General features: G+C 43.1%; 1 protein-coding gene across 12 annotated transcripts in view; it reads right to left on the bottom strand.

The window, feature by feature from the left end:
• Window positions 1-8,152: 8,152 nt before the first annotated feature.
• Window positions 8,153-13,841, bottom strand: part of atp8b3 (ATPase phospholipid transporting 8B3) — a 43,506-nt gene continuing 37,817 nt past the window's right edge. For all 12 annotated transcript variants that reach the window (XM_079505844.1, XM_079505843.1, XM_079505849.1 and 9 more), the window contains 7 exons: window positions 12,978-13,164; window positions 11,569-11,792; window positions 11,324-11,407; window positions 10,398-10,622; window positions 9,951-10,089; window positions 9,329-9,453; window positions 8,153-8,582 (listed from right to left, as the gene is read on the bottom strand). In XM_079505844.1, coding sequence (XP_079361970.1) covers window positions 8,322-8,582; window positions 9,329-9,453; window positions 9,951-10,089; window positions 10,398-10,622; window positions 11,324-11,407; window positions 11,569-11,792; window positions 12,978-13,164 — 1,245 coding nt within the window. In that variant the 3' untranslated portion in view covers window positions 8,153-8,321. The remainder of the gene's footprint in view (window positions 8,583-9,328; window positions 9,454-9,950; window positions 10,090-10,397; window positions 10,623-11,323; window positions 11,408-11,568; window positions 11,793-12,977; window positions 13,165-13,841) is intronic.

Raw genomic sequence — 13,841 nt, 5'->3', positions numbered from 1 at the left:
GGAGGAGGAGGAGAGGGGCCTTCCGAGAGCTGGGGACACAGGTTGGGAAGGCGGGTCAGGTGGGGGGAATCCATGCTTATAGTTTGTCTGGATTGTTGCCCCTACCTGGCCTGGACCATCTGAATGTGTCCTCATGCCTCAATTTCATTTGTGCCATGCAATCACCTGGTCAGTGACAAAAACACAATAAACCACAACCTCCAGCTCCTCCATCCACTGGACTGTTATGAAAACCTAAAGGTCAAACATAAAAGTCAGGTCCACTTCACATCTCACACACACACACACACACACGCGCACACGCACACACACGCACACACACATACATGGACAATCATTGTGTCTTTAAAAAAAGAAAAAACTAAACTCCAGTTTTATGACATCTGCGTTGCTAGCAATTAAAGAGTCACCAAAGATATGACATTTTTGTTTTTTGGACACCATCAGACGGCAAATGCCGGCCCTCCTTGTCCACATTATTTCCTTCAGATTCTGCTTTTCTCCCAACTCTCCTCTTTGCGTCTGCCTCTCGACTCTTTCTCATCCCTCTGCACCCCTGGATGCAACAAGGGCATAGAAGAAGATGATGAAAAAAGAAAGAGTGGCAATAAACCTGATGGAACAGCACATAGCCCTATTATCAAAGCCCCATCCTGCACACACAAGGCCATCATAAAGAAAACAACAACGGATCCTATGAAAAGAAAATAACAAGGCTTGTCCGATTCTTCTCTTCCTCCTCCTCCTCCTCCTCCTCCTCCTCCTCCTCCTCTCCATCTACCTCCCCCCTCCCCTCCTGTACTCTGCTTCACTCCTCGGCCAGAGGTATTCCCTGCTGGCCAGCCATTTCAGAGAGCAGCTCGGTCTGATCATACTGCAAACTAATGAATTGAAAAATGAATCGATGCAGACAGAGAGAGCGGGACCTCGACCCCTCCTGAAGGTGAAACTCAAGACGCTCGGCAGTGAAGATACTCAGGTCTGCCCAGACCAGGTCTATATTTTTTGCACAGATGTCGGAGGCCTGCAGGGAGACTGTCACTGTCGTCGGCGCTCTCGAGAAGAGCGCCCGAGCCGAGAGTCTGTGTTTTTCTGACCGACAGGAGAGGCGGGTGATATGTCTGGACATGCTCTTTGTTCTGCTGGGAGCTTTTCCTTTGATCAATAACTGAGAACCAAGCGACGACAACGCGCTCGGGCGTCCAGCCAACTGCATTACAGCTGCACAGAGGAAGCAGAATGTAAGAAGAGCACACAGAACCCAGTGGAGATGGGGACACAAAGGCCTCACAGCAGCAACAGCAACAGCATCAGCAGCAGCAGTAGCAGTGGCACCTCTCCCTCCCCAGTTCTGTCCGAGCAGCTGGCGGAGCAACAGTGCCCCCTACTGTTAATAGCAGAGACATGTAGCCAGGAAGAGCAGAGAGGAGGAGGGAGGCAGGATGGGAGGGAGGCAGGATGGGAGGGAGGGAGGGGAAGAGCCACTTGGAAAAGTCATGGCACAACACGTTCAGGCCCTCACAGCTCTGTGAAGGCAGATCAATAACAAACCATTATCCTATTGTTGTTCTTCATCCAACCAGCACTGGTGAAGCCAGAGGAGGGGGGATGGTTAAACGCAATGCTGAAAATGCTGGGAAGTAAAAAGCAGGGATTTAGCTAAACACAAACATTACATGGTTAGACGAAAGAATAAAAATTGACAGCTTTATCTTAGACAGTGCAGAAGATAGGACCGACACACCGACACACACACACACACACACACACACACACACACACACACACACACACACACACACACACACACACACACACACACACACACACAGTATAACAAATAACTGATAGAAGGGCGCTGAGGGTATTACTAGACACTGACACACCCGAGGAGCTGTGGAGATTTAATTTTGACATGATTTCAATCACAATTTTTTTGGGAGGCTTAATGTTTTGACAAATCAACGGTTTCTGACCCAAATCCCATCATCTGTTTATTAATTTAATGTTCTTCTACACATACAAATCCTGAGTGTTAATTTATCTATGTGTAACTCTGAGAATGTACACATGTAACCAAATGGACTCTTACTGGTCCATTTGGTTACATTTGTACACTCTCAGATTAAACAATCAGGATTTGCAGTGAATTATGAAAATAAGATTTGATCTATAAATGCAAATCGCCTCCTGGACAGACGCCAACACATGGGTTTTCAGTAATCAACTACACCACTCTTGACCGTCAAAATGCTACAAAAATGTGTGCCAATGCTAACTGCCTTAATGCTAATCAGAGAATATGGTACAACGTTCACACAGCTATACAGTGTGAGTGTCCCCACTACTGACGACGGGCGGTATGTGCCATAGCAACCAACAATCAACTTTTAACCGAATTAGAATATACTTTTTTAGTAAAACAAAGGAAAAACAATGAACGAGATTTTAAGGCGTACAATACCAAACCTCAGCTGACAAAAGGTATAACAAGGATGTGTTACCAAACTGGACACACATTTTGAAACAGAAGAAAATCTTTCTCTCATTCTGTCTTTGGTTCTACCTCCTCTGTCCCTCTAAATACCCCCCCCCCCCCCCCCTCCCCCCTTTCTCTCTTTCTCTCTATAATATTGATGCGGGTATTTAATTAGTACCATAGACACAAAGTTTCTATTTCTTGTTACTATTGTGCTCTGTTGTGCAGAAGTAAGGCACCTTGTTGATAAATCAAAATAAAAAAGGGAAAAAGAAAGGACTTTTTAAAAGGAGAAAAATCGGAGGGGAGTGACAAGGACCGAGGCCAATGAAGGACATATTTTTTGCATTCTATGTGAATATTGACTCGGCGGAGACATTTCCCATGAGAGAAAAAAACAAAAAACAAAAAAACAGGGAGCTGTGGAAGAGAAGAATGAAAGACGGATGTGTTCTCTCTCTCTTTTGGCATTTTATGTCTGAACTGTGGTCATTTCAGCCGCCTTTTAAAGCTGAGCTCCAAAAAAGGGGTGTAATGAAAAGGAGGGGGTAGTGTGTGGGAAGGGGTGGGGGGGGGGTACAAAACATGACCTCCAAATGTCCTTGCTGATTCAGTGTGCATTGAGGGGGAGGGTGATAGGCGAGGGGAGATGGTGAAGGGAGGGACTTAAAAGCTATCTGTATGGTCTTAAAAAAATGCAACTGTAGCATTTCCAACAATGTAGTCAGATCAGATTAGCTGTGCCGATTAGATAAGAGATGGTCATTGTGAGGGGGGGGGGGGGGGGTGATAGAGGGGGAGGGAGTACTAACTAACTTCATGTTGCTGTAAGCAGTGAGTTAAAAGTCACCAAAGGATGATGAGTTTAAATAGATTTGTGATACGCAGTTCAGCGAGCATTATAGGTACATAGCTAGATTCAGCTCTAGATATTATAGGCTGACGAAATGACATTTGTTTGTAGTGAGAACCAATGTGGCTACCTCACTAAGCTGAGTGGTTTGTGAAACCGCCACCGATACCAAAGATACTCCTGCCTACCGGTCCTAAACTGCCTAGGGGGACACAAAAACCAAATAGAGATCCCCCCTGTTCAATACCATAGCTGATAGACACACTGATTATAATCTAAACCTGCACAGCTAAATCCTTATCCATATGGTTTTATTTTATTCATTTGTAAATGTGCAAATGTAAAATGTTATACTCTCAGAGTTAACTAACTTAACACATACGTTTTTACTGTACACACACACACACACACACACACACACACACACACACACACACACACACACACACACACACACACACACACACACACACACACACACACACACACACACACACACACACACACACACACACACACACACATACAGTGCAGTCAGACTGCATCGTGCCATATAAGAGGAGGTGGCTACCTTGCAGATAAGAGTTGAGTGCCTTTTCCCTTCAACCACGGGTGAGACTGCACCGGATACACACACCGTGCATGCGCACACATGCATTGCACACCCATTTATAAACATACATTTAGACAATACACCCATAATTAGATGGACTGAAGGGGGGAGGAGAGAGGGACGCAGAGTGGGGGCTGTGTCAGCATTTTCTCTATATTGACTTTCCATCTTCATACACTAGAATACAAGCACTTTATCATGTAGAAAGTCTATAAAACATTTTCTATACACTATTTATTTGAAGCAAAATAATGTTACTCCTTAAACTGTCGATTGTCTTTGTTACTATAGTTGACCTTATGGTAGCTCACAGCCTTTAATTTTTTTCCATTGTCCAGTGTTGCTTAAATACCGTCTCTTGGCCACTTTACCTCTCTCTCCACAGAGATATTTTTGTGTAACAGAGAGAGGGGAGGTAAGATGGTAAGAGGCTGTTAAGCACATTGTAGTTGTAATACTTTACCACTAAAGGTATCTCTCTCTCTCTCTCTCTCTCTCTCTCTCTCTCTCTCTCTCTCTCTTTCTTTCTACGATGTGCAAGCACAGTGGCTGCACTAGAATAGTGTGGGACAGTCATTGACAATTAAGACACAAATCCTCTCCTCCCTCCTCGCCTCATCTGAACCTCTCCCCCTGGCTAGTGTTAAAGACTCGGTAGGCGTGTGTTGACAATTAATTCTGAAATACCTCAAAAACCTTTCATGTAAAGTTTATGTAATTTAACTGAAAATAATACTGCTAATGATAACAATGATTATGAAACTATGATACTATGATAGTTAGTTTTGGAACTTGTGACTTGAAGCTTTATACTGTTATAATTATTTTTATCCGTTTGCTCATTTCTCTCGTATGTTCTCTCTCATTTTGTTTTGCTACGGCATGTACTTAACTGTTTTCAAAAATGGAAAAGACATTGTGAATGTTTCTGTGAAAGGTAACATGAGAAAAGAAGAGACAGAAGGCATGCTAGAGGGTGAGTGAGAGAGGGAGAGAGATAACCTTATTACAATTCAGATGATGTGCTTGATGCTCTCAAAGGCAGGGATAGGCAAAAGCAAACAAAACAAAAAATACAAATAATAATGGATTTGGCCTGAATTAAAAACATTTCAAAACATTTGAAGAATAATCAATAGGAGGAATAATCTTTTACTCATTGTAAGCTTTCTTCTGCCTTTAAGTCTTTTCTCTGAAGAAAAAGAAAGAAAAAAACAAAAAAAGATTTCACAGTTACTTTTGAAGGTTCCTGGGTGTGTTCAAGTGCTCCTGGTGTTCTTAGACTAAGACCAGCATCTCCTACTGGAAAGGAGGTGCACATTTTTCTTTTCTGCATGGATATTGTATAACTGTATAGACCAACAGGAATGACCTGTGATTTTTGTGGGGAGGAGGAGGAGGAGGAGGAGGAAGGAAAGGCCTGGAAGTGGGTGGAGGTGGGTTGGGGAATATTTTGGTTATCAAAAAAGAAAAAAGGAAAAAAAAGAAAGGGGGAAAAAAGTGGGTGGGAATTTGGGTTTTAGTCGTTGGAGGGGTCCTTGTTTTTAGACTTTCTGTCGATTCACTGGTTGTGTGCATGTATTGTTGCAACCCTCTCCCCTTCCTCCCCCAATGTTTCTTTGATGTATATAAATCCAGACAGTAGGGGGCAGTGTGTGCTGGGGGAGGTCAAATTCCTCTCCTCCAATCAATAACATTCAATCTTCATTCCTCAGCTTGGGGTCCTGACTTGGGTTCCTGAAATGTGTGTCTTGCTTTTCCAAGGACGGGTTGTTTGCTTGGAGTTAATCAGAGGGACACACACTCACACAGGCCCGGGCAGCCCCCAAATAACTGTTTGTCTGTCTTACATGCTTTTTTTGATCAGTGTACGTGTGTGCATTTGTATCTATGTGGAAACAAGTGAATTTAATTTATTTTTTGATTTGTTTTTGTTTCTTTTTTTAAATGTTCCTTTACTTTGGGTTGCAATATTTGTCATGCGAAAATTTGCGAAAAAACCATTTCTTACTAAATGACTGAATGACCGACCAACCACAGTACTACTTGGCAACTGACCCCTCCAACCATGAAATGCTCTCATCATCTACTGTCAAACAGCATATGTATGTGTCATTTCCCTGTAGGATAGAAGGTTGCCAATGGGACTGATGTAGACACCCCCAGTCGCACTGTGCTCTCCCTCTTCTGTTACCTGTTAATCAATCAGAACCAAGTGTCTTTGTGATGGTAGAAGACAATCAGTTTCAAAACAAGAAAAAGGTAGAGAGAGGGCAGGCCAGTAGGGAGGAAAAAGAACAAACCAAAAGAAAAGAGAAATAATCACAGGAAAAGAGGCTCTCTGCGTTGTGCCAAGCTGTGGTGGTGCCCGACTGCCAAAACAACTGCCCCTCTGCCATTGTCACTTCACCAGACCACACACACACATACACCCGTGTAGCTTCCATCAGCTCATTGCCGCCCGGCTCTTAGCAGAGCCGTGCTGCAATTGCGCGCATCATCAGTTTCCCTCTATACCTTGACATGATCCTACTTGAACGCCCCATGCTAACAGCACCACTACACTCCAGAACAAAGCTCAGACATGCTGAATCCCAACATCGTCCACTCCCCGTCACATTTCCACCATGCACTCCTGTGCTCTCGCTGCCTAGTGCTGCGTCAAGGGGACGCAGTCCAGTCAATGCAGTGCAGTGCATGAGCATAAAAAAAACAAAGCCCTGCTATATAAAGACCACATTTCCCACCACTGTTTCCTGCTGATCTTACGATGATGTAGCCAGCCGCGAGGAATAAAAGTGGCTCCGGTTGGTGGCTTTTGCACAGAAAACTATGCAAACACCTGACCCCCCAATCTTAATCGTTGCTGCTGGGTCAGAGTGTACAACCCGTCCCCCCCCACCCCGCCTCACCTCAACATACACTTTAGCCTCCATGACCCCATACCCCTGCACTTCTACATTACTACCCAAAGCCCAAGGTGGGTGGAGCAGTCCCTCAGGGTAGAGACTAGTAGATGGTGTCTGGGAAAGAGAAGCACTACAATGCCCAGTGTTTCACCAAACCAGACTGCTGATGTCGCATTATATTAGCTTTACATAAATGTCCCCAACTGCCATTGACATCAAAATGGAGTCCATGTCCATGCTTGCATACAGATGAACCCTGCTCCCCGCCCCCTCTCTCGCTCATGGCTCCATTAGGTTACAATGTTTGCTTGTCTTTGTCCCCAGAGCCAAGGAAGGGCCACAATCAATGCAAAGACACCTACATTGTACACTTAGTTTACAACGACATTTGGAGAAGGTGGCTTATATTGCACACAGACAGACTGACAAGACAGACAGATAGACACACAGGCACATGCTGAAGCAGTTGAGTCTGCCTTTTGAGAGCGTTTGCTAAAAAACCAAAGATGAAATCAGAGGTATGACAATCTGGCTACCGAACCAATAAGACAATGTTCAGCTCTCTGGGCTTCTCTACGGGTCCTGTGTTTCAACGGGCATGTAGACATTCCACTTATTGCACTTAGAACACACACACACACACCAACTAAGAATATAGGCACACATACGCAACATACTGTCCTACAGGGTGTGAAGGATGGACAAACACACACAACACACACACACACACACACACACACACACACACACAGCGTGTGTACAGAGAGCCTCTTTTCCCTCCTCCCTCTGCAGAAGCCGGAGAGCCTGTGGAGGACTTTTAGGTTCGCTTCTATAATTGAGACTTTTGAGAAGGAAAAAATCTGAGTAATAACTGTTACAGAAAAATAAAAACTTAAAAGGATAATATGGGTAAAAATTGCGTGTTTTGAAATAAATTAACAAATAAAAACAATTGTAAAACAACCCTGCCCAGTTTGTCTGATTGTTATTTCAGCACAATTGCAGTACATTTAGGGAGTGGGCCTTTCTATTTTGCTACACGGCTAAAACTTTAACTCTAAAGGGTCCAGACTCTGAGATTAAGGAACACTCAGGATTTCACTGTGGATCTACTGGCATTATTTCGTCCAGCACTCACTTCATATTGTGTTGATGTGTGTGTTGGTTTTCTTGAAGATCTTAAATAGCAAAGAAATGTGCCTTACAACAGGAAAAAAAGATTGACGAGTCACTGTGTATGATGGCAAACTGCCCGTGTATGAAAATAACGAAATACGAGTCCCTTTGTGTGTCTTATATTTCATGATTTACTTAGAAAATGTGATCATACAAAAGATTAGGAAGAATACACAAGTTAACAAATCTGCAAAAAATGTTGGAATGCCTATATGACAATCTGTTCCATATCAAGTTAGTAAAATATATAAGAACATTAAATGTCACATATTTAAATCATGACATTCATAATCATAATTCACTTAATATTGGTTGAGCGTTTTGTTTGTCGTAGCTTGGTGGTGCATCCCCAGTCTCCAAGGTGCCAGTCTGTCGTTTGTCCTTGCCTTCAGTTTCCTGTCCTTCCACTGCAGGGCGGAGGCTGGTCCCTGAGGTGATGATCCGTCCCATTCCTCCGCTCTGTGACATGGCATAGGTAGAGCGCCGCTTGCGACCGCCTCTTTTGAAGGCATGTGACTTCAACTCCACTTGCTGCTGCTGCTGGCTGTGGACCTACAAATATAATGGATTCAAGCTAAATAAAATCTCACGGCTGAAAATGTTTGTAGGACCCAAGTCCTAATATGTGTGATTTGTGAAACAGTGCGAAAGGAGCACGCAGCCACTGATTCCTAAACAATTAGCATAATTCTAGTGTTCTATAATCTACAGTGTTCTATAGTGCCACTGCCAACCAAGGAAATCACAGATTGGGGCTTTAACCTTTGCTTTTAAATGAAATATCACAGACTATTAGGATATTATAAAAGATGCTTCTGAACATATTGCTAGCATGACCACTTCAAATGCTCTAGTCTTAAAATAATAACCGAAAATAGCCAATCTACAAGCTCTCAATGCGCGCAACATGCTTCCATAGAAGACATGCTGCCTTCATTGTGGAATCCAAATGGCTGAAATCAGTTGTGGTGACTGAGAACTTGAATCCATGCGAATACAGTTGCATATTAGGTCCCCAAGGGGACCTAATATGCAACACAACGGCGGTGCTTCACGACACAACAAGTATAAATGAGGCTTAGGGTAGTTAGTACATGTACAGGTGACAGACATTGGAGCCATGGGAAGGTATCAAATGTAGGCTAGTTATTACAGGTCCGTCTGTTAAGTCTCTCTTCCACTAGCATCATATACTGTAGATGCTGCTTTTGGACACCATGCCGATTGGTGATGTGCCTGTGTTTTCACAATGCTCATATGACGGGGTACAAATGCGTGTTCGCACGCACGCACATTACCTTGTGTCTGCTGCGAGTGATGATCATGACAGCTTTGGTTATTATTGAAGGCAGCACAGCCACACAGGCTGTCAACAGAACGGTGAGCCACATAACTGGATCAATGAAGGCCTCAGAAGAAACACCTGTCCAGAACGGATGCACGCACACACACACACACACACACACACACACACACACACACACACACACACGCACACACACACACACACACACACACTTAGCTGAAAACGCAATGGAAACGTGTATTTCAATAAATTACCAATATACTGGATTTTATACATCGTCTGTCAGGTGGAAACCTCATATGTCCAAAACGGGTTACTTTTCAGAATTCAAATAAAAACAATATCAAAAGTAGCAGATCTACAAGCTCACACATCTGCTACTATTGATATTGTTGTGTGACGCTTGTATTATGATCAAGTAGGGCACTAATTTACAAAAAAACACACAGTTAGAATACGAAGATCAGAGGTTTCTGCCCGACAGCAACGATATGTATTCATAATTCATAATTCTTTGATTTATTCGATGTAAAAAAGTTAGCATGATCGCTAGGAAGAAAATAATGGACAGTTGCAGGCAGCCCTACTCTTCCGCCAGTGGAGGAGAGACGTACCAATGAAGAAGTACTCCCTGGGTGACCTCTGGAACATCCGGGTGCTCTGAGTGATGATGGTACCGATGAAGAAGAGCAATATGCTGATGCCCACAGCCGCTACGTTCCAGCCTGTCCAGTGTCTGATGAACAGCATCACCTGACACAAACAATCACAAACACCACGCTGACGTTTACCGATACGCCTCTGCTTTTGATGTCTTCCCTCTCCGGTTATTATTAAATACCTGATAGAATAACTACGGAAATGATCGATAGTTGTAGACCTAGTCCAATCAATGTAGCAGCAGCCGAATAAAATAGTTGTCTTGTGAAGCTTGTAGATCTGCTATTTTTTGCCAAATGTTCCCCCTACAATAGGCACGTTGGGGTTCAAGTGGTTAGCAGCAAAGCAAAACTCCTTCACAGAAGCTTCAGTCCAACTCAAGAAACATTTTGACCTCTGACCTCAGTGTTGGTGGCAAAAAACGCTCCCATGGCGACGGTGAAAGCCATGGTCTGGTAGTCGCGTCCAAAGTCTTGCCAGACTCCTAAGGGGATGAAAAAGAGCACCAGGGACGTGTAAACGGCATACAGGAGTGTTGCTGCCATTAGCTTGAAGTTGAAGTGCTTATATTTCTGTCCAGCATGGTACAACGATGGCCATTTCAGGCTTTCCTCTACCCCGACATCCTGAGAGAGAGAGAGAGAGAGAGAGAGACAGACAGACAGACAGACAGACAGACAGAATGGAAGATTATTTTTGTTTGTGTCTGTTCATGTTACTGTTGAACACTAATCAGTGATTTAAAGTAACTAAGTGCATTTACTCAATTATTGTACAATTGTACAAATTTGACTGGAGTACCATATTTTAAAATGTCTGTAGGTTTACTTCTACTCCATTACATCTCAGAGGCAAATATTGTAATTTACTCCGTTACAATGAGCTCTTTGCTAAGGCCCTCTCCAACCCGTCTTTGTCCAATAGGCAGCGAGGACACAGGGAAGCTGGACCTACTAATTACTTTGTAGATTTTGATTATTATTACAAAACATACCATTAATAATTTCAAACCTAAAAAGGGTTTTCAAAAGATTTTTACACAATTTACACATTTGAAAACTTGTGAAATAGGACATTCAGCATAATGAATACTTTCTACTTTGTTGACTATTGGTAAAGTACATTTTGAATTCCGGACTTTTACTTGTAACAGAGTATTTCTACATACCTTAACTTAAGTAAAAAATGGGAATACCTTTTCCACCACTGACGCTAATATCTTAAAGACTGGAGAATGTTCAATGAGTCAAAAAGGGACACAAGGAGATGGCCAGTGCAGTTGGACCGGACTGCAGGTTTCACTTATTCTTCTCAGTTTCTGTCTCACCTGATCAAAGATGGCCACGCTCAAAATTGGATATGACGTGTAAAAGGATGTGTAGAGAGGAATGTACCAGAACTCATACATGGTCTGCAGGAGAGGAACAGAGGAATGCGGTCAAGGTCAGCTCGACTGTGCCCATAATGAAAACTTGCACTGCAGCAGTGTCAGTTATAACATTTTTACATGTTGAAATTGTTGGCATTCCTGAATTGCTTGTACATTTCACTTTCAGCCTCTTGTTATCTTACCTGAGCACTGTAGCCGCTGTACAACCCATACCAGATGTGAACGAGAGCAAAGCAGCTGGTCTTATACAGGAAGTAACGCAGGAAGAAGGAAATGCGACGGTATGACCAGCGGCCGTGGACCAATAGCAGCCTCTGTAGAAATCTGAACTGGGCCAACGAAAAGTCTGCATTCTGCACTGCCTGACCTCCCTCGACTCCCACCAGCCCTACGCCGATATGAGCCGCTAGGAAGGTGAGAGAGAAAATTACATTACAGAACACAAAATAATATCAAAATAAAGGGTAGTGGGTCGCACACACCAAGACTGCAGTTCAAATAGTTTATTTCATATTTGAAACAAAGGACAAACGTTTCGGCTATCCAGCCTTCATAATAATAATAATAATAATAATAAAGCTTTTTTGTATAGCACCTTTTAAGAACCAGTCACAAAGTGCTTTAAACATATATAGAACAAACATACATATATAGAAACATAGCAAGGAGGCACACAATAGAATAAAATACATTGTCAAAAATGCACAAAATCACAACAACAACAGAAGAAATCAATAAAAAAAATCACAAATCACAAGGGTAGGGGGTTAAATGCAGCTTTGTAAAAATGAGTCTTAAGGAGTGATTTAAAACGGGGCACAGACTCGGCAAGCCTGATCTGGGGCAGGGCATTCCAGAGAGACGGTGCACGGATAGCGAATGCCCGGTCGCCTACAGTTTTTTTGCAGCCTGATTTGATTGAGAGAAGGGCCGTGCTGGCTCGTAGGGGTCGAGTAGGTCAGAAATGTAAGATGGAGCAAGTGCGGATCTAGCTTTGAAAGTGAATAAAAGTATTTTAAAATTGATTCTGTATGAGACAGGCAGCCAATGTAGGGTGGCCAGGATAGGGGTGATGTGATCAAATTTTCTGGAGCCTGTTAGGAGGCGAGCTGCAGCATTCTGAATGAGTTGTAACCGGTTGATGGATTTTTTTGAGAGGCAGGAGTATAGGGAATTACAGTAGTCTGCACGAGTAAATTAAAGCGTGGATAACTGTAGTGAGGTCGGGGCGGGAGAGAAAGGGTTTGATTTTTGCTATGTTTCTAAGGTGAAAAAATGAAGACTGGACAACTTTTGTTACGTGACCCTCCAGGGAGAGGTCGGAGTCCAAAAAGACACCCAGGTTTCTGGCTGCAGGTTTGATATTGGGACGTAGGGGGCAGAGGCTAATTTCGAGACGTGCTCTGTCAGATGGTGGGCCAAATATTAATACTTCAGTCTTGGTGTGTGCGACCCACTACCCTTTATTTTGATATGTTTTGAACGGGTGGTGCAGTCCTATAGTCAGAGCGCGGTGGTCATATGAAGAGAGAACACAAAATAAAAAACAACCGCACCATAAATTACATTTGATCCAAATCATCCAACTTACTCTTTATCATGTTGACATCGTTGGCACCATCTCCGATGGCCATGGTGACTGATTTGGTGTGTTTTCTCACTAAGGTAACGATGTCAGCCTTCTGTAGAGGAGTCACCCGGCAGCACACAACCGACTGACACTGCTGAGCCAACCGCATGAAGCGGGCACCCCACTCTGGTTGGCGGTGGAAATCCATCTGGGACAGCGCATCAAAGACAGAGGAAAGTTATGGGTGGGCCACTGCCTGGGACAGCACATAAAAATAGTAGAGTTATGGGTGGGCCGTTTAGCTCACTGGTTCCCAAACAGTGGGCCGGGACCCATTTGTGGGCCACGGATGGATTTTCATAGGTCCCTTTATTTTTGGTTTCCTACATATAATTTCAAAACTTCATGAAATCTTAAGATTTCTTCAGTAATTTCATGAAGAAAAAATAAATATCTAAGAAATTCTATAAATTACAAAACAAATGCAAGGGCTTTTTTTTTATATATAACTTTGTAATGGTACTAAAGTTTGTTAGCAACACCATTGAAAACGAATTGCATTGTGTTGCATTGTGTTGAGCTGACAATAAGTCTTTCTTGATGTCAATCAATCAATTCAGGGGCATGTCATGTGGTCTACCTTTGTGATCTACTGGTAGATCGCAATCTACCTTTGGGGCACCCCTGCTCTATAACATCTTCTTCAACAGGGGTTCCGGGACCCCCAGTGGGTCCTCAGATTAACTACAGGGGGTCATCAGAGCAGTGTTGGCTTTTACAGATTTTCTTTATTTAGTTTTAGTCATATTTTTGTCATCTGAAATGTTTTAGTTTTAGTTAACTATATATCATGAGTGACTTTGACTTTTATCACGTGGAGTCATT

The sequence above is a fragment of the Electrona antarctica genome (genome assembly GCF_951216825.1).
Source record: "Electrona antarctica genome assembly, chromosome: 7".
In the NCBI taxonomy this organism is placed as follows: Eukaryota; Metazoa; Chordata; class Actinopteri; order Myctophiformes; family Myctophidae; genus Electrona; species Electrona antarctica.
The sequence above is the reverse complement of the archived record's forward strand: the minus strand, read 5'-3'. Positions and strand labels throughout refer to the sequence as shown.